The 21,783-nt window shown below is 35.5% G+C and overlaps 1 protein-coding gene and 1 pseudogene across 1 annotated transcript; one reads left to right on the top strand and one right to left on the bottom strand.

Annotated features, from left to right (window-relative positions):
* The first annotated feature begins 904 nt into the window (after positions 1-904).
* Positions 905-10,235, top strand: LOC133674545 (AP2/ERF and B3 domain-containing transcription factor At1g50680-like; annotated as a pseudogene).
* Positions 10,236-18,947: 8,712 nt separating this feature from the next.
* LOC133674544 (CBL-interacting serine/threonine-protein kinase 6-like) lies at positions 18,948-21,091 on the bottom strand. Its single transcript, XM_062095715.1, has one exon. The coding sequence runs from the start codon at positions 20,731-20,733 to the stop codon at positions 19,420-19,422; it is 1,314 nt and encodes a 437-aa protein (XP_061951699.1). The 5' UTR covers positions 20,734-21,091; the 3' UTR covers positions 18,948-19,419.
* Positions 21,092-21,783: the final 692 nt, after the last annotated feature.

The following is a 21,783-nucleotide window of genomic DNA, read 5'->3' as shown; positions in this document are numbered from 1 at the left end:
AAATACGGTTAACATGTTACTGTTTAGGATCTTGAAAATCTACCTTCAATGATGGAGTAGGAGGTTACCAAAACAGTTAGAAGCTAGTGGTAACAGTGGTGGCGCGTCAGCTTCACTCGCAGGAGAACCACTGTAATTGTTGATGCATTTTCCCATATACTAGTGAGGTATGGAGATGCATGAAAACCTCTCCGTGATATACCAACCTTTCCTCCTTGTACAAGTATCGACGATGTAGTGCACTGTCACCAGAGATAGGAGATCAAACGAGTTTAAGTTTTAAAATTTCAAAGCAATTTTGTACACTTGTGAAATTGTATAATTTTACAAATCAACTCGTAATTTTAACAATATTAATCTAGTCCAAATCTACATCCAATGTATGAGCAAATGGCTAGTTTGGTTTAATATTTGCCATTACTAAATTAATAAAAATTAATTTTAAAAATATTATCTTGTAATTAAAGAGGTATACTCATTTCTTTGCTGATATGGACAACATTTACTTGGAATTAAAAAGAAAACTTATCATTGAATAAAAATGTGTGTCTACCTATCTTTCCATCTATATAACAGCTTGTGTCAGCTAAACGTAAAATTATTAATTTTATTGGTTGATGCATTCAGCCATGACTATAATTAACCAGTAGAGTAAAATGTAATTAGCTTCTATTTTTTAAATTATTTTTTATTTTAAAGAATATTAAATTAATATTTTTATATGATTTTTTAATGGCTTTGACATAGTAACATGAAAAATAAAAAATTCTATAAAAAAATATTTTAATATATTTTTAATTTAAAAAACTGTTAGAAGTCACCATTATATTTATATCTGCAACACAAGCAGAAAATTTCTTCCATCAATCTAATCCATTATATTTATAGTACCAAAAATTCAATTGTGCTGTAGCGAGTTAATTGGTTCATCCCTAATTTACTCGAGGACCGAGCAAGTCATGTCAAAACAAAACACCCCATTTTTTTTTTCTCAACGACGCTCTCCCTCTGCATCTCTCTCTCTCTCTCTCTCTCTCAAGCTCTTCATTGTATTTGTACCCACCCCAAGTGAACTGCAAAGGTTTGTGTGACAAAAAGTACTGCTTTTGCTGCATTGAGTGGAGCAAGAAAATAAAGAAGAAAAGAGGAAGGCGAGGGTTTCTCCTTTGCTGGTTGAGCAAACCCTAGCTAGCTTGTTTATGGTGCAGCAAAATTCTCTTGGTATCCAATGTATACGGGTGGGGATTGGTTACAGTACTTCAGGTGTGCTGCTGTGGTTTCAGATCTGAGTACTCACAAAGAGGTGATGACCTCATGGGGTACTTAATTTTGCCAGTTCAATTCATCAGTTTCCTAGTTCAGAAAGAGGGTCACAAGAGAAAGACTGACAGAAGAGAGTGAGCACACACGAAAGCTAATTGTATGAAAGCATACCATTGCAGGGTGTGTGCTCACTTCTCTTCTGTCAGCTTACATTTGCCAGTGTTTCCTCGTGCACCCCCACTACGCCCACTACCCCTCCTTTCAATTCTTTCTTGTTCCTTTAAGTTAATCTCCACTTGGAACTGATCGTTCTTATCTTCTAGAACTATGCGCTTCTTCTCTCTCTCTCTGCAGCTTTTTTTATCACCACACACTCACACGCTTGTTTGCTTTGTGCATCCACAACCAAATGTCTTTCTCCCCTCGGTTATTAGTCAAAGGGCAGCTGAAGAGCTACTGGACATAAAGTAACCCCAAGCGCAGGATTGACACATCATCCATAAAAATCTCTGCTCCCATATGACAAATCTTTCTTTTCTTTTAGGCAATGGTATTATTTTATAATATTCGACTGCTGCTTTAGAGTCCAGACTTGTCAAAATGGAACGAAGGTTTTGGTAAGATGATCTCGAAATATCAGAAGGTTATAGCTTTTTTCCTTTTCTTCTTTAAGAAAAGAATCTTCCTTTACAATTTTCATCCAGATTATATGTATTCTTATGTACTTCAAAAAAAAAATTTAAAAAAATTAGTGATGGTGTTTGAAAGCGTGGCTTTTCATGGTCCTCTAGGAGAGGACGATTTGTGCTCTTTGGAGTACTTGTTTACTGTTCAAAATTTAACGGAAAACTGTATTTTCGAATCTCAAAACTCTCCTGCCTTTCTTCCCTCTTTAATCCTTCGTGTTTTTCTTAGAAGCCATGCAGGGTAAAAGAAGGAATAAGGGGTATGTTTGGTTACTATTATCTCTTAATCTGGGTCTGATTATGTTTTTTTCTCTCTTAAACTTTCTAATCAATTTTTTTCTGTTTTTAGTGATGTTTAACCTAACTAATCGATGCAGTTTTTACTCGCTTTAATTTTGGGTAACCTGGACTGGGGATTTTTGGTACCTAGAACTTGTGTGTGCTTGCAGTAGGAGAAAAGGGAGCGTCCTGAAAATGGGTCAATGAGGGTGCCAAATATGGGAGAGTGTTTTTGTTTCCTCTTCTGGGTAGATATGCACTATTTTGCTGCCATGAGGTAAGTAATTTCATGAATGGAAATTTCTTTATTTTTATTTGCTGAATGTCAAGGGAAATTTCCATTTACAGTGGCTAGTAATTAATTTTACCAGATGATTTTTCTCGATCTTTATTTTGCTTCCTTACATGGAAGATCTTTCTCATTTTCCAAGGCCTTTGCTTTTATTATTTGAAGAAGTAAATCACCCATTGTTGTTTTCACAGCACCTGTTTGGTTTTAAGGGGGCAACGGACGGCTTCTGTTTCCTGCACTCAGGTAACATTCCTTTTCTCTTACATGTTAGTTTTTACTTTCTTGATGCACGTAGCAGTGTTGTTTCTTCTGATTTTATGTGTTTTCCTTAGTGATTTTTTTTGTTAGATTTGGAAATAATCTGTCTCTATTTGCTTCTTTTGGGGTTTTGGGGTTCTTTGACTGCAAATTAGTTTGCTTTAAAGGAAGATATGTGAGCATTATAGTAGGGTTAAGAAACTGTTTCAACATAAAAATTAACAGGAAAAAGGATTCCTCTTTAATATAAATCCGTGATGTTTTAATGACAATTCAATATGAAGGCAGTCCCGCTATATAATCTCTAAATGAAGTAATAGATAGTTTGTTATTATTAATTTTATGCTTCTTAATTAATGATCAATTTACAATCCACATCCTGAGGAGTAAATTAATGATATATTAATGGGTTTTTGTTTGTGGATTAACTAGTGGATCAAAGACTTTGTTTAGTCCTCATATGGTCATTCTTGAAGATCTTATGTTCTATAGCTTGGCTGTCTATACTTGAAATACTTTTCCTGTCACAATAATCTTAAAGATTTTGTTGTCCCTTTTAGTCGTGCAGTGAAAGGAACTCAGGAACTCTTCAAGATTCCTCTCTATAGGATTCTTGACTTGTATTGTCCTTGAACAGATGCTATATTCCATAACTGGACTTATTTCCTTTTGAAGTAATTCCATATACACAGCGTAAGCCAAGACATGAGTTCCTGTAGAATTTGATATTTAATTCCTACTATTTGATGATAGAGACCCAATTAAGAAAAAGAAACAATGTAGATCGATTAGACATCCAATGATCTGTCTTGCAATGGATGTGCGTGGGCTAATTGCATGAATAGTGATGATGTTAACTAATACTAGCCCTGTGTTTTGTTTTGGGCCAGCTGGCGTATGATAGGGCGAAGGACCACAAGTGTAGATTTTGAGCAAGTTGACTTGATAACACTCGAAATAATGAAAGTTATGAAGGGTTTCAGATTAGAATTTAGGTTTTAAAGGTATTGTATTAATGAAATTGATAGAAGTTGATTGGTTTGGTTGTTGGGCATGATATTCTAACATCAAGATACAACCATGAGTAGTGTTTGTTTTTGTTCATATAGTAAATTGTGTTCATAAACCACGAGAGGAGAATGAATTCTATGAATACGCGCGACAAAATATTATAACATTACCATAATCTCTGTCAAGTGCATCAGTGTAGTTCTTTATTATGTTGTTTGATCTTATATGCCAATGATCTGATGTCTTTTGTTTTGAAAACAAAGCTGGGTTAAGATAAAAAGATTGATTGTTGATGTTCTTCTATCATAATACCAAACCAAATTCATTCTTCAATGAATTGTGAGCCCTAATCGCATTTTTAGATATCATCTATGCAGAATTACATCTCATCCTTAGTTTTTCTTGTTGATTGAGCTTGTTCGAGTAGCTGGAGTTTTGAATCACATGATAATTTCTGAAGTTAAGCAGATTCATAATCAGGTTCCAGATTTCTGTGTTTCAGGTTCCTGTTAGATACCTTAGGTTTATCTGTGTTGTGACATAGGGTTCTAATTTGTAAATCAGGGTAAGGCATGCGGTTTTCCTATTTAAAGAGGTTTTACCGTGCATTGTTTTTGGATTTAGCAAGTCATCCAAGATTAATATTAGGCTTCTTGTAGAAGTTCACTTTAGTGGTAGGGCTTGTATTCTACCTACATAAAGAGGTTTTATCATGCTTTTCTTTTTGTCTTTGTGCATTCATTCAAGATTAACACTAGGCTTCCCCTCAAAGTTTATTGCAGTAATCCATTGCATGAGCAATCTAAGTGATATATGAGCCTTTTTAGATGGGGGAATTAGCTCCAATCATCCTTATATTTTATACTTAACCTCTAATCTATTCTACAAGTCTAATTGGTTTTATCTTGTACTTGAATACAAGATAAAACACACGAAAATACCCTCATGTCATAAACTCAAACCTAGCAGAATTTATGGGGAAAAAAACCATGGAAAAGAAAGGATTTTAACACCACTTCGACATTTCTTTTTTCTTTTTTTTAATTTAACTTTTTAATAGATGGGGTGAGCTTTGAGTTTCTCAAGTGAGATTATTATTTTCAGTTTACAAGAAAATATTGAGTTGAAGAGAATCACCTAAAATACAAAGATGGATTAGGAGCAATCGGACTTGTAAGAACAGATTGAAGACTAAACCTAACATACGAGGACAAGTTGAGCTAATTCCACTTTTCGGATGCTGCTAAAGTTTTATTGAAACTAAAATTGTGTTTTGATGGAGTGTGGTCATTGCATTGGGTTTTTGGCTTAGTTCCATTTAGTTCCCTGGTTTGTGCCTAAAATCCAACACTTTTGAATTTCCTCATCCATTGTCAATGCTGTGAAGTTAATTTGTGTGATAGTAAATATAATATGACTGAGAAATTGAGCATCAACCTTTTTAATGTATCCCTCTCATGATCATAATACATGTTAGATATGCAGATCATAATTTTTTTTTTTTTGAGTTTTTATCTTTATTTAGTTTTAACTTTGCAAAACTCTGCCTGAGTAATATCTAGATGATTTAAGAATCGAGACGTGCTATCGTCTATTTATCAGTTGATGTTCTTCTAAAGATTCACTTTTTCTCTGTTTTATAATCCCGAAGTTTGGTTGTTTTAGTTTCTTATGCCACTTGTAATTCCATCTATCCAACAATAGTAGGTAGCTGTTCATTTCGTGTTATAACAGAAGAGGCAATGGACCAGGGACATTTCCTCCCTTAGATGTAAAAATTTAGATGGTATGACATTTCGACGTGGTGTATAAAGCCGATACAAACTATAGTTCTCAAGCTCTAAATTATAAACTTAAACTATAAAGAAATTTAGAGAATGAACTCTAGAATTTTATAAAAATCTGAATAATCTGAATTTGAATATTCTCAAAATAAACTAGACATACATATTTATAGTTAGACCTAAAATTCTTATAGGAAATAATTTTTAATTAAAACTAAAATCCTTTATATAAAAGGATTCATAATTAAAGTTTAACTAACTAATAGAATTAATCTAGCATTAGGATTCCAAACTAGTATGTTAATTAAATTAAAAGTGCTAATCTAAATAGAAAAAAGAATCCAAATACAACAAGTTAAATAAAGATAATCCCGTACAATAATTTATAAACCTTATTTGAAGGCCTTCCCGATCTCTGATCATCATTAAAGTTTAATCTAATAGGTAACATGACTTTAAGAATATTTTGTCAAAATTTTAGCTCGATCTAATGACCGGATTAAGAGTTATACTTGTTTTCCCAAATTGTATCTTTAAATTTTCTTAAACTTCTAAAAACCTAAAAAATCTTAACAATTGACATTATTAATAGGTTTGATTGTCCTTTTTTTTATATAATATAGAGAAGGCATCTTACGGATAGTTCAAATCGAAGTTCCAAGAATAATGAAGAAAGTTTTGAACATCAGTTCCTATACTTTTGAAAAACTCACCCTGGAGTTATTTATCAAGAACTGAACTCTTCTACTTCAAAGAAACAAATACTTTAAATATAGCATTGTAGTTAACATATTCATGAAGTAGCATATTTTTGACTTGTGAACTTCAAAATTTATTCTATTATATATGTATGCTAAAGAAAAATTCAAACTTATTGTTATGCTTGTAGTTCTTTCACACATTAATTTACTTCAAACTTGATCTCTTCATCATTTATGACTTCAATACTTTAACCGTTATATCTAAAAAACCTTCAAGATAATCTTTCATATCATCTTTAAAAGAATTATTAAGAATAATCATGTCCTCCATGTTCTTGTTTGCAAGATCTTGAGAATCATTACAAGGTACTAATTTAGGAGCTTTCTTGATTTCTTCTTCGCCATTAGTAGATGAAACATCGACAAGTAGAATAATATTTGAAGTAGTGTTGTTGTCATTGTTGTGACGTTGAAAATGTCTATTTTGATAGAGATGACACCTTTTTGCTATTTTAAAAAGTTGAACAAAAAGCAAATAATAACAATTTAATTGCTTATCTACCAAATATAAAATTCCTTCATAATCATCTTGTATAAACTCCAAAATTAATGATTGTCTCAACTTGTCAAAAAACTTAAAGGCATACCAATACGAGTTCTATAGTCTAGAAATTCAAACCACCATTCTCATAAGAAAGTTTGTATGCGACAAATCCTACTTTTTGATGATAAGGAATGTCGTTAACTAAACTAAGAACATTATTATGTTTTCTTAACTAAATTACGTCTTAAACTCTTTTTAATCTTTTCAAAACCTAGAAAATCTTAATAATTAAGGAAATAATACAATGAACATTATTATACCAAGAATAAGGAAGAAAGTTTCCACGCCACATTTACAATGCACCAGAACAAAATTTGAATTAAATCTTAGAAATAATTGTTTTGAGCTTGTTTGGATATTGATGCATTGGGTTTTCATCATTTTTCTGAATGAACAAATTTTCTTAATCAAACTACGCTGGCTCAGGATAGAATAGAAATAATTTCAACACTTTCAGCTAGATAGAACAAGGGTCGATGTTTGCTGGACAGCATATATAAAATAGGATGTTGAGTTGAAATCTGGATTTATGACCGTTGGGATTAAGCTTCACTCACACCCTCCCCTCTATAACACAGCTTTGTTTCTTCCTTTTTTTGATCAGATCACTATTTCCCAAAGATGCATTTACTTGAACAATTCTTCATCTTACTAATATCTTGGGGGCAATGAACAAAGCATCTCTTTAATTTGTGTTCATTTCGATTGCATGTATTTACAAGTTTCCTATTAGAGAAGGAGAAGAGGGTTATTACATTAGTAACTGAATAGGTCGGTAATGCATATTTGTGCTTCCGTACTAATATTGATCAGTCATTGGAGCTCAGCAGAACAAAAAATGTGGATCTGGTGTATCTAAAAATGTGTACTTGGTGATTAATGTCTAAGCTGGTCTATCATGTTTTTAACATGATTGTGGCAGCTGAAGGGATAGTCATTTCTTTTTTCCCTCAATTTTTGTGGAAAATAGAGGATTAAAAAATGAGTTTGGGATGATAGAAGAAATTTTGTTGTCCTGAGGAGGATTTCCAGAACTCGCGTAATTATTTTCCGTGTCTATGAATGTGTTAATGCTGCAAGAAAGCTACCTATTCAGAATATTGTAATCATACTAACTTGACACTTGGATTTTGTTAGAGGCTCCTTCCTTCCAAGACCATATACTAGCTGAATCTCGTATCTATATTTTTGTTTTTGTTTGCAAGTTTTGCTTTATCTTCCCAAGATTTCTTATTGGTAATTTCCTGGTGGCTTACACACACCTTTTAGCTTCTGGCAAATGCTGTGTTTGGGTGGTTTGTATGAACTTCTGAAAGTACACGTAACTTTTTCCTCAACCAAGACAATGTCATTGTTTGTGAAGCAACTGTGAAAGACATAAGATTTTAGGGGTGGTTTTCAAATTTATTATCATTTCTGTTGATCCGATTGAAAATGTAACAGTCTTTTGTTGCTGATATGAATTTGTAATCATTTTATCGACGAGGAACAACAACAACCAAGTCTCAATCCCAAACTAATTGTAGAGGAATACAATTTCTAAATTTTTAGATGATTTTTTTTTTCAATTTATTGTGATTATTGGCATTGTTGTCTCTGACATTCAGCTGATTCGTTATGAAAAACACAACACACTGTTGTTGGAGATTGAAATTTATCTAATTTTGTAGGAATAGATAATTTTTTGTAGAATCAGGTGCCATGCATAACCTTGTTTCTTGCTGTTTGAATGAAATATATATTGTCTTTTGTATTCTATTCTGCGTTGATTGTTTTATGTGTTAAAGGATGCTAATTTAAAGAAGTTTGTTGTCTTCTGCTATTTGAGGTGGTTTAGGCAATGAAAAGGTCAAAATTAATTTGGTTCCTTAAGACATGCCCCTAATGAATCGAGTCCATAGGGGACTTTGAGCCCACTTTATGCTGTTGCTTTTGGAAATCTTTATTTGTTCTTGTAGTAACTTCCATTAAACGCAGAATAAAGGATGAGTTATGGAGTACAAAATATGCTATATCAACTTGCACATGCTCAAAACATACAAGGATTGGCTTGTGTTTATTGTTTTTAAAATGATACTCTTGTTCTTTATATCAACTTTCGCACTTCACTAACCTTCAACTGCGATGAGTTTTCGTTCAGGAATTCAATGGAAGAAGAAACTTTGAGCTCGATTTCAAATGGAGAAACATCTGTAGTTGAAGAATTTTCAGATTCAAATAGCAGCACTCATCCTTTTCCAGCAAGCAAGCGTGCAAGGTCTGGCAGTAATATCAGCGCTTCAAAATTCAAAGGGGTTGTGCCACTGCCAAATGGTCACTGGGGTTGTCAAATATATGCCAACCACCAACGGATTTGGCTTGGAACCTTTAAATCTGAAAAGGAGGCAGCTATGGCTTATGATAGTGCAGCAATAAAACTCCGGAGTGGCGATTCCCGGAGAAATTTCCCCCTAACTGATGTAACTGTTGAAGAGCCAAAATTTCAAAGTTATTTCAGTACTAAAGTCGTGCTTAATATGATAAAGGATGGTAGCTACCAATGCAAGTTTGCTAATTTTACAAGGACATGCTCCCAAAGTGTTGAGACTGAACTTAGCCTTAAGCTTATGATGCCACAGAGCAATCAAGGCCTAACATGTAAGCAACTGTTTCAAACTGTTTCAAAAGGAGCTAACACCAAGTGATGTTGGTAAACTAAATAGGATTGTCATCCCTAAGAAGTACGCTATCAAGTACTTCCCACATATTTCTGAAAGTGCTGAAGAAGTTGACGGTGTGATGCTTGCTTTCTATGACAAGTCTATGAAGTTGTGGAAATTTCGGTATTGTTATTGGAAGAGCAGTCAGAGTTATGTCTTCACGAGGGGTTGGAACCGATTCGTGAAGGAGAAAAAGTTGAAGGCAAATGACACTATTTCTTTCAGTTTATGTGAGAGAGGAGAAACTGTAGATTCTGCTGCTCAAACATTCAATATGAGTGATGTAAACAGCAGTAGCATCGCAGAGTTGTCCAGCCAAAGCATTGCGTCTAAAGTAGAGCTGCAGCTTAACCCAGGCCCTCTCATCGCCCGTGATAGTACTGTCAAGAAGAAAGAGAGAATGAGGGGCGCAAACAAGCGAACGCAAAATGCTGAGAAAGTGGGCTTTAAACTCTTTGGCATACAAATTATCTGAAATGGCATGATTTCTTAGGTTCTCTCTTCTTCCTTTTAGTGTGTTACAAAGTACATACTGATGGCTCAGCTTTTTATTTGAGCTATTTTAATTATCACAGATTACCCTGTATGGAACTCCTAAATGGCAGGGATGCTAACATTTCGGCTAAAATTTTAGTGCATGACCAAATTATGGATGAAAGCAGTTATTGCCATTATAATTCACAAACAGGGAAGAAAACAATGTGTGTTCTTCTCCCACGACACACTGTAAGGTGCTGATGCTGAGGGTATATATCATGTTTCTTGCTTTCAGTTCCTTTGTATGGTGACAAACAAGGTGATCTCATTGGTTGGTCTTTTTTATCCTTTTATCCGGTGGGAGACTCTTCCATTGCTGTGAAGTCCATTTTTCTTAGACTATTAATGTAGTTGTTAGATTAGGGGTGTTTATTATTGTGGAAGCGGCGTGGCCAGCCGCGTTGATGTTATTGCCAAACGGGTTATAAAAGGAACCGGGTTTTCAGATGATGCCTTGAAGCACCTCCTCTCTTTTTTGGTTCACCGTTGAAAATGGTCGTAGCCTCCAAATTACCACTCTCAAATCTTAAAATTTAAATCCCCGCACCCTTAGTTTTCAAGAACGGCGTCACCAACTCTAACAGTGGTGAGGGCGACTGATCGGCTGGAGAAGAGGAGACCACCGGCGAACATCGTTATCGTAGCAGTTGGATCCTATCGGCGGAGTCTGTTGATGATGGTGCCGACAACACTACCACTAGAAAATCTTGATTTCATTCCTCTTTACCCTAACCCTATTCGCCTTACCTTTTGTCCCCTCCCGCTCCATTCCTCTCTTTCGCCGAATTAGGGTTTCAAGAATTGAAACGTGGAGGCAAATGGAAAAACAAATGGAATCACCAATTCCACTTCATAATGAAATCCCTCAATTAGGGTTTGCAATCTTCCTCTTCCCCTCCCCCTCCATCCTGATCAAACGGTCGAGTATGACAACAACCATCTTCATCAAGAGCTCCAAAACCAGTTTGATTTGAAGGAGCAGTTTCCAAATTCGAATGATTCTCATGAAGAAGAAGAGGAGGAGCAGGAGGCGGATGGGAAGGGGGGGATTTCAAGAGTGAAGAGAATGATCAAAAGAGTGAGAATTTTCATGAGAACGATAGCAGTGAGGAGGTAGGTGATGGTTTAGATAAGAAGAAATGAGAGAAGTAATGGCAATGTGAATAATTATAAAAGGTTGTCTCATCAGTATCATGTGAGACCTGAAGCGAAGGATCGTGCTTCTTATATGAATATTGGGACCTACAAATTTGGGGCTAATTGCAAGTTTAATCATCCTATAAGAAGGAAAAATCAGGCACAACTTCTTCTTCTTCTTCTTCTTCTTCTTGAATTATTATTTAGGTTTGTGTTTTCACGTGTGTATATTTTGTTGGTTTACTGTTGTTGGTGTAAATCTAGTGTTTCTAGACAAGGACAGCATAAATAATTCCTCAAACGACCAAATTTCTTATTGTTTTTATGGTTTGCAGGACACTCACTAATTAATCCAGTGGATCTCCTCGTGTGCTTGCGTGCCATCAAGAACAGTGCTTTTCAAGCATCTGAATATCCAGTTGTGATAACCTTGGTAAGACCACCCACCTGCAAATCTTCAAGCCAAGGTTGCAGAGGTGAGAGTCAACTTTTGTCCTGGATTTTTATTATGAACATGATTTTGACTGTACTCTTGCGTGAGCAAAATCTATTTGTCTGTAGATGGTCACTAAAACAGTAGGAGGCATGCTGTACTGTCCCAAGATAGATCAATTACAAGAATTTCGATATCACTAGTCATTGAAGAACAATGTTGTGATTTTGACCAAACCACCAAATGAGTATCTTGAAACTCAAAGCAGTAAGTTTCCCGAAAGGTCAAAAAATGTTCAAAAAATGAACTTGACTAACCAACGTGTCTGGTATGTGAAAAGGATAGTTCTATAATAATAATAATAAAAAAAATCATTAAGTTTATGGCTTATTTATTCAATATTAAATGATAAAATTAAAAAATAATATATTTTTAAAAAGAACTTTAAAAAAATAAACTTAAACCGGGCTAATCTTTGAAACCCGTGTCTTAGATCATGAAATCAAGATTACTATGTAGAAGACACATAAAAAAATAACAAAGCAAAACTCTCAATTATAAAAAGTTAAAAATAGAAATAAATAGCAACCAAAACAATGAGGATCAAATTTTGTACAATAAATAAATAAAAAATAATAATTAGGGATTGAATTAAAAAACAAAATAAATGAAGAGAAGGTTAAAAACTTGGTAATAAAAAATGACGATAAAAATTAAATAAAATATTGAAAGATAAAATTGAAAATAAATAAATAAATCAAGCAAAAGATAATAAAATAGAAATAAAAAGAATGAAGATCAAATCGAATATAAAAATAAAATAAAATAAAATGTTTAGGGATGAAATTGAAAAAATAATAAATTTCAAAAAGTATTAAAATTAAAACAAAAAAGAAAGAAACAAATATGAAATAAATAAAATCTGAAGGATATATTTGAATTTTTGATGGCTCCGTGTGAATATCAAGGACCGAGAGAGAGAAAATATAAAGAGAAGAAAAAACACCATGCCACCGAACCACCGTGAATTCGATTACATGTGTCATCCTATCAGTTGTGTTGTTACTGGATGCGTCGGATGGCATGATAATTAGTTTTTATTATTATTATTATTATTGTATAGCTCCCCACGTGTCGCTAGAAAACTGTTAGGGACAATCATGCATAGACTCCTGCAAAACACAAGTCTACAATTTCTGTTTTTAATATGTGTAATCACTAAACAGCCTTAAGGGCATTTGAGTATTACAGAAAAAACATATTATAAGAACAAAAATGTCCTTTCAGACTAGCTTAATGTATTTTCTTTTTATTTTAAGGTTAAATTTGTCATTTCATGGTGCTAATATATATATATATATATATATATATATATATATAAACAACCCTCCATCAAAGTTTGGATTTTTTTTCTTAACTCTTAATGGCACGTATATCTTTTTACTACTGTGCAAAAAAAAAAAAAACCTCGAACAAAAACACAGCCAAGTCTTTCAGTGAAAAAAAGTAAACAGCCGGATCCTCCAGCTAAGCAATTGTGTTTTGCAGAGAAGGATAAAAAAGTAAATACAATGTGTTAATCCAGTCTCTTGGGCTAAAGTGCATCATTGATTTTTTGTAGATTGTTTTTTTAATTGATTAGTATATTATGCACGTGCACAACTGCTGGTCTGTAGAAACTCAAATATAACTCCCAAGCGATGGAGCCCATTGATTATGCTGCTGTAAGCCCACTCCAAGCCCTCTTACAGATCCAGCCTCAGAATGAAAGTGGCTCAGTTCATGGCAAAACTCATGGACTGGGATTTATAGCTTAGGCCCAGACTCTAATGGATTTCTGCTTGCAGTAACCTTTCTAATCTATAGAGCTACAAGGTTCAGCCACAAGGGCCCATGTATACTGACAAAGGTGGGCCCCAATAGTCCAATCTAGAATCATATCTTCGGGCCCATGGTTACCTACTTTAAATCGGCATGGTCTGCAAGGTTTCTGTTCTTGCTAATTATTTTGTAAAACCATCAACTTTAAATCAAACCATTGGCTTATACCATAAACTAGTCTCGATTCAGCAAGAAGAAGAAGAGGCGGTGGCGCCCACTGCAGTATAATCAATAATGCTTTACCAAATCTTGTCTTCTTTACTAATGATTAAAGCTTATAATTAAATTGAAAACTGGCTCATAATTCCTGTTAGTTATGCTAAACCATCAATAATCATGGAGATTAGTGGGGACTACAGGTGTAATGAGTTCGGAAGTCATTTGCTGGACAAATATGAATCCTCCATCACCAGCTTCTTGAGGCCCACGCCACCATAATGCTTGTAAATTAATCAAAATCAATAATGATGTTGTTAATTAAATAATTAGTATTCAGTCGCTAACCTGGGCTGAATCTAAAACTAATACCTTCCCCGCATAGATGCAAAGGACAGGAAACAATGCCATTTGCCATGTTTTTTTCTGTCTTTTTTGGTGTTAGTTTGTGATTTCATGGTATATGTTATAACATGCATGAATCATTATGTGTTGTGTTCATCAGTACGAGGTATATATATATACTGATTAAAATAGGCTTGAAGATCTAGATTGTTAATTAAATAGATTAATATATATATTATTAGTGTTAATCATTTTCTTGGACAGTTTGACTTGAACAAGAATCATGCATGTGACTTTGCACTTGCAACAAGAACACGAGGATAGTTTCTGGAGGAACCCTAGCTCGCAGACACCTGGGATTTTGATTAGCTTAAAACTCAGAAAAGATGGAGAGATGATCATCATGCGGTTAAAACCCTAGCTGTTAAACTTCTTAATTATGAATTCAAGAATCCAGCTTGTTCGAAACTCAGCCCAGTATGACGAGCTTGACTGTTCAGCCACAAGAACGTGTAGAAAAAGGTATGAGAACCCGAAAGAGGGGGGAAAACAGCAACAAAGAGAAATTAGATTCCTCTAGACATGCTTATTACGTAACTCTGTCAGTAAATTATGATTGGGTGACCAAACTCATCATGTCAAATTGTCAATTGTGAGATAAGATAAAGCAATGAGTCACAAAGCTATCAACGCTCCTTGAAGAACGTTAAAGCTCACCTAATTCAGAACCGTCTCCATTTCCTGTCCTATAGTGTGTATTTCATATTGTAGCACAATAATTTTTATCAGCGCATTAAAATTGATAAATAAAGATTTATCAGAAATTATTATATTAGATATGGATATAACTCGTTAATATGAATCTATAAGTTACTAGATATATTATAATCTAGTTGAGTTAAAATATGAGCCAACTCCCCCTTAAACATAATAAATAGACCAGTTTTTATCAGCATGATCAAGAAAAGTGTTTAGCTCTTTAAAAAAAATTAGAGCTTTTCAATTTATTTTTTCAAGATGATTTCCACGAGTTTTGCAAATCAACCCTAGTTAACTCAGGTATATTAAATGTTTTTCCATCTAATATTACATAAAAATATATTTCAATTCACTATTAAAATCATTATTTTTTTTAGAAGAGACATTACTACTACCTAGGCATCTTTTTTCGAACATTTTTTTTTTAACTCCAACCCATGGAGTAGCACTGGCTAACAAGCTAGTTTATTCTTCAATTAAATGTCCTACTATACACGACCTCACATCAATACCTAGAATTATATTTATAAAGGCTTTGACTTGCAAAGTACATAATCTATTAGATAATTGTCAAAGTTTACTTGAGAGACCTTGCCTAGTAATCAAAGAGGTTGTGAGAAATATATTTCTTATAAATTCCATGATTTTGGAATGAATAGTCTATATATATTAAATTTAAAAGGATTGGGAATATAATCTTATTGTTGATAAGGTAAAGGTGTTAAAATTTGAACAATAATAATGGTGGAAGAGAGTATAAATTAGTAAATAGTTGGCAAAACAAATCTCAAAGGGATCATCCAATATCGCTTGGGATTTTCATTTGGACTCTCGTTAATATCTATAATATTATATAGAGGAATTATTTAGTGTATACCGTGTAGAGAATTTAGTTTTGAAGAAAAAGCTTCATGTTATTATTGGATTCACATCCATATACACTATTTACAAAAGAGATGATTGTTTCCTTTAGCATGATCCTTGGAGAAGAATTTGGAGACTAATCAGAGATAGGAGAATAACTAGGGAAACACAAGGATATACAGAGATATATTATAAATACGCAGCTGCATTTGTCCAAGCATGGAAAGATAATAGCTGAAGTTGGAGCACGTAAATTTATAATGCCCAATTTGTTGAGAAGTAAATGGAATTGGTCCCTTACTAGAGCTTCGGTAAAGATTTCAGCAAGTTGATGTTTTGAGAAAATATGAGCAGTTTGAATATATGCCACTGCCCACTAGCTTGAATGTGCTCACAAATAAAGAGACAGCACATCCTTTTTTTAGTTCATGAAAGTCGGGATTCGCAGCTATATGAATTGCTCAAATCGTGGTTTTATTGAGTGAGAGCAATGCCTTTGGGAGAGCGAGCCATTTCATGGCCAAGGTCCAAGGTCTTTGATGTGGAATTGGTTGTGAAGATGAGCTTTTAAGTTCACTAATACGTTGTGAATCATCGCTTATAATGATAACATCATCCATGTAAATAAGGACTGCAAGTAGCATGAGGTAAAGTAAACAGGGAGTTGTCAGCACTTCATAGTTTAAAACCAAGGGCTAGTAAAAACGATGTAAATTTCTCAGACCACTGTCGAGAGGCCTGCTTGAGGCTATCTTGAGGCCATTGAGAGATTTTCGTAAAAAGGTGTTGTTGACGTCTCGTTGGTGTGATTCCTTATTACGGATGACAGCAACAGCTAGTATACAACGATAGTGGTGAGCTTTAAGAAGCAAAGGTTTCTATATAGTCTAGTATCCCTTCGGTTTGTGTAAAACCTTCGGCAACAAGACAAGATTTGAATCAGTCAATGGTGCCATCAGCCTTGTATTTTACTGTTATGGACCCACTTGGAGCCCATAGTTCTCTTTCCTGGAGGTAAGTGCTCAAGTGCTCAGGTATTATTGCTTCAAGTGCCTAAATTTCTGCTTGCACAGCCTCTTGCCTAGAAAGAGCTTTAATTTTCCGCGAGAAAGAAGACGACTCATCTGTGGAAGAGATGGCCTCGAGATAAGCTTCATGTAAAGGGGAAAAGGAATATATGAGATGATTGAAGCAATAATATAAGAAATGCCAGAGTTGGCTGATGCAGGTGTTGTCGTGGGTGGGGCTAAAGCTGTCGGGATATTAAAGGAGAAGCTTTGAATTATTGTAGAAAGTTGGCGAACAAGAAAATTTAAATCATATACTTTATATCCTTTTTCGCCATAAGGATAAACAAGGAATACCCAACAGAGCGAACAAGAAAATTTCTTATCTCTAGAGACAGAGTAATTATAAACATAAGGAACCAAAAAATGTGAAGGTGGTCATATGTACTAGAAGAACAAGGAGTTGATTTATTCTGGGGGAGAGGGGCATGGCGTAAACGCATATGCCACAGACAAGCCCTTGCTGTATGGGATGCAGAATAGGCAACTGAACGGCGGTGGAAGGTGCATCGATGAACTCCATCTTGTAGTTTACCCAATTCAATCATTTTAAGGGCATGCATCATTAAGTATATCTTGTGATCCAACCATGTGATGAGAAGCAGTGCCACAATCAACAGTCCGTGTAGTTGGTCGGTCAAGTTTAAAGATTGTCGTTGCTGGGTCCAACTACATTAGCTCAATGATTTTGATTGGATGAAGGTTTGTTTATGTTCTGTTCATTTTTGCGCCTTAACTTCCAGGATGTACAAATCCTTCCTGGGGTGATCATGAACGTGGATGGCATTGCCTTGTGAGAAACGCTCGTCTAGGTCCAACCATAATTTGCGTATTGTTTCGGCAAAAGCCACTCTCATGATGATCACAGGGAAGAAAGTTGAAAACTCATGAGATTGCCATGGAATTGCGCTTGGTCCAGGCCAAGTAATCCGAATAATGTGAATATGGTTTGTTGACAAAAAAAAAAAAAAACAAAAACAAAAACAACGTTTTGAATGTAGATTTCAAAATTAATTTCAACATCCTTGATCATCTTACATTGCTCTTCTCAGGGGCAAATTTTTTCTTCAATTCAGAACACATGATATGATAGAGGTTCCCAGAGCAATAAGGTGAGTTTGGATTTACAGAGATTATGCAAATCCGAACCCTGTAGATTGGAATGATTGTGAACCGGAGCTCCTTTCCTCCGCTATGGTTCTCTGATACAGGCATATCCTTATGTACTATTTACAAAAGAGATGATTGTTGCCTTTAGCACGATTCTTTGGAGAAGCATTGGGAAAGAAATCAAAGATAGGATAATAATTACGAACACGCAAGTGAGTGACTGTTTAGAACTGTACTAGCTTCTGTTTTTTTTATATTTTACTTTTAAAAAAATTATTTTAATATATTTTTTCAATGAAATTCACTTTACACTATCAAACACAATAAAAAACAGAGGAAAAAGTTTATAAATTTTGCGGTCCAATTTTTCTTTCTTTTTAACCTTTTCCACTTGAAAATCTGACGTTTTAGACACTCCTCCATCTGCACATTCTTTTGAGCCAATACAGAAGAACACGTAATACCTTGTCAATTTTCATGGCAACATTCATCTTTACCAAGAAAGCCTAGCAGTATCAATACGAGAAGGAACAAACAAATAAAATATCAGAAAGCCACTCGAGCGGGTTGGGTATACAGGAGCAGAGATGAGAAGCGAAGAGAAGAGAAGAGGGGACAATAATTGAGAAGAACAGTCAAGTCACTTTATGCTATACGACATTAAGTTTTTTATCTCCAGCATATACGTACTTCTTTACAAGGTTAGACGCGCTACTCCTCTGCGTGTGCCCAACAATATTAAGGTTTTTTCATCTCAAAATAGTTTCTTAAAGTCACCATATACATGGATCGACTTTATATACGTATACATATACGATAGATTCTTGGGGATTCTTGATGATAAATGAACTAGAAAAGGCTTATAATTGTTACTCCAAAATCATTAATCATATATGCGTAAATGATTTCTGATGAAGAAAAAGAGCCTGTGGCTATCGCCCAAGGCCTCTATATCTGTGTAACGTGTGAGCTATATCGGAATAAAAAGCTATATTCAACTCAAATAACAATGATGGTTTCACTGAGAGCAACCATGCTTTGCAGGCATTCAATGGTAGAACAAAGTTATGGTCTTTGAAAATGATAAGACAAAAAGGAGAATGAATACCAACTTTCAATTTACATCATCATAGCTCAAAAGGGAAAAAGGGACACAAAAGTTAATAAAAAAAGAAAGAACTTCAAGATCAGAGACTAATCCTCTTCATCCTTTTTGGATCAAGAAAGAAACTGATCCTCTTCTTGGTATCATCGGGGAGCTTTCCTGGTCCGACCAGGAGACTAATCCCCTTCATGGTATCATCGGCTACTGGTGAGGATTTCTGGTGAATGAATCACAGGTCGTTTTGCTCTGTCACCAACGCCAAAAATAAACATAGATAGATTGACGGCACCACAAAAAGTTATTGAAAGAGCATTTTTTTCTGATTACTTTCAATTCCAACTTCAATTAAAATACCAATACAAACAATAACAACAATAACAAGAACAATCGATCTAATCAAATACTCTTTCAATTTGCACCTCCGCCTCCATGTCCCAATCTCTCGTATTCAAGCAAGAGTTGAATTCTCAGCAGGAGATATCCACACAATGTCCTTAAGGGCTGGTCTCAGCGCTTTACTGCAGAATTGATTAAACTCCAAAGTGTCTCCGTTATCTTTCTTCACCTCCACCACCAAAAACGATGGTGTGACAGCAAAAATATCAGCTGCAATAGCCAACTTCCCTTTCCTACCCCTCTCCTGCCCTTGCAATCTCACTTTGGAATCGCTCTTCTTGACACTGAAATTCCCTGCCTTGCCCACCTCCTCGAGTCTTGAAATGACACTGCTTGCTGGCCTTGTTGTGGCAAATCTCAGCTCCTCTTTTTCCTCCCTTTTCCTCTCCTCAAAGAGTGGTGACAAATCAAATCCCTGGGATAAAGATATTATGTGAAACGCGTTTAACGTTTCGAGTTGCTTTGATTTGTCTCCATTGGCATCTTCATCTCCATTGAAAGCTTCAAATTCCATCTCTTCTTTGCTTTTTACGGTCTTTGGCACTGATTTCTTGAACCAGGTTGAATCCATGACCTTGGATATCGTGATTCGAGTGCTTGGATTTGGATCAAGAAGCTTGGTAATCAGCCGTCGAGCTTCAGAGGAGAACCATGGAGGGCATTTGAAGTCACCTCTATAAATCTTTCTATACATAGCCACAATATTATCATCTTGAAATGGCAAGAACCCAGCAAGAAGCACATAGAGAATAACACCACAAGACCAGAGATCTGCTTTGGCACCATCATACCCTTGCTTCCCAATTACTTCAGGTGCAACATAAGCTGGTGTCCCACAAGTTGTATGCAACAACCCATCTTGCTTCAAATGCTCAGTGAAAGCACTCAGCCCAAAATCTGTAACCTTCAACTTCCCATCTTCGTCAAGCAGCAAGTTCTCAGGCTTCAAATCACGATGATAAACACCGCGACTGTGACAAAAATCGATCGCAGATATTAACTGCTGAAAATAAACTCTAGCCACATCTTCTCTTAACCGACCTTTCTCAATCTTGGAGAACAACTCGCCACCTCGAACAAGTTCCATGGCGAAATAGATCTTGGACTTGCTAGCCATGACTTCATGTAACTCAACAATATTGGGGTGCTTCACCATCTTCATAACTGAGATTTCTCTCTTGATTTGCTCCATCATCCCCACCTTTATCACCTTCTCTTTACCAACTACCTTCATGGCCACACTTTTGCCGCTCTGCAAGTTACGCGCGTGGTAGACTTTAGCGAAGGTGCCATGGCCTAGTAACCGACCTAGTTCATATTTCCCATGAAGCAAGGTCGGGTGACCATCACATGTTGTTTCTGCCATCGAAAGAAAGATTTTTCTAAAACTTAAGAGATGTACAATATACAGAGAGATTTAGGATTTGTGAAGGTGAAAACTACAAGATTTGAGAAGAAGAGAACGACTAGTAAGAATACACTATGGATCACCCGTCTTCAACGTGTTTTCGGTGGCAGTTTCTGCCGCCGATGCACTTCTTGGCACGGGAAGAAAACTCAGACTTAGTTAACAACACTCCTCTCATCTCTCTGCATTCCCTAACACTCTCTTGACAAGGGTTATTTTGGTTTTTGGCAGAGAATTTGAAGCTTCTATAGAACAAGAAACGAAGGAGATTTCTTTCTTTCCTTTTTCCTTCTCTTTTTTTCTCCTAAGGGAGAGGTTTCTTCCCGTCTTTATAGCAGCATTCGGGTCCTGATTTACTCTTTTGTCCTCCAACGGCGCTCTCCGCCAAGAGTTCAATCTGACGGTTATAAACATGGTTTGGGTGACACTTGTCCTGATCTGACGGTTATAAACATGGTTTGGGTGACACTTGTCCTGATCTGACGGTTTTGTTTGGACAACGTAATCAGTCCCGAGCACGTGTGAAGGTTCCATTGGGATCTGACGGGTTGCAGTTTCGAAACGCGTAGGTTTCGACGATCATGTCATGGCTATTCCCAAGGTATCCTTATCTAGGTTCTCAACAATAATTCCTACGTGGGCTCCAGTGTGAGTGAGAAATTTCTTTGTCTTTTTTCATGGAAAATCATGATTAGTGATAAGTTATTACGTGTAAACCGCAACGGAGGGATGATAGCCATGGCGATTCCAGGCAGTACAACCGCATCGGAGGAAAAGGATCTCCCGGCCCGCCCGTAAACCTGCTGATAATTACTGTGACCGCGTTAGAGCGTGTTTGACAGTGTGGTTGCGGGTGCTTTTCAAATAACTTTTCGTGTCAAAATGCATGCTAACAATGTTTTTTCATTTTTTAAAAATCATTTTTTACATCAGCACATCAAAACGATCCAAAACGTACAAACCATATTAAATTTTAGTAAAAAAAAAAATTCAATTTTTTTGGGAACG

This window comes from Populus nigra, chromosome 15 (assembly GCF_951802175.1).
Source record: "Populus nigra chromosome 15, ddPopNigr1.1, whole genome shotgun sequence".
NCBI classification, from domain to species: Eukaryota; Viridiplantae; Streptophyta; class Magnoliopsida; order Malpighiales; family Salicaceae; genus Populus; species Populus nigra.
Note: the sequence above shows the minus strand (reverse complement) of the source record. Positions and strands in the feature narration are given on the sequence as shown.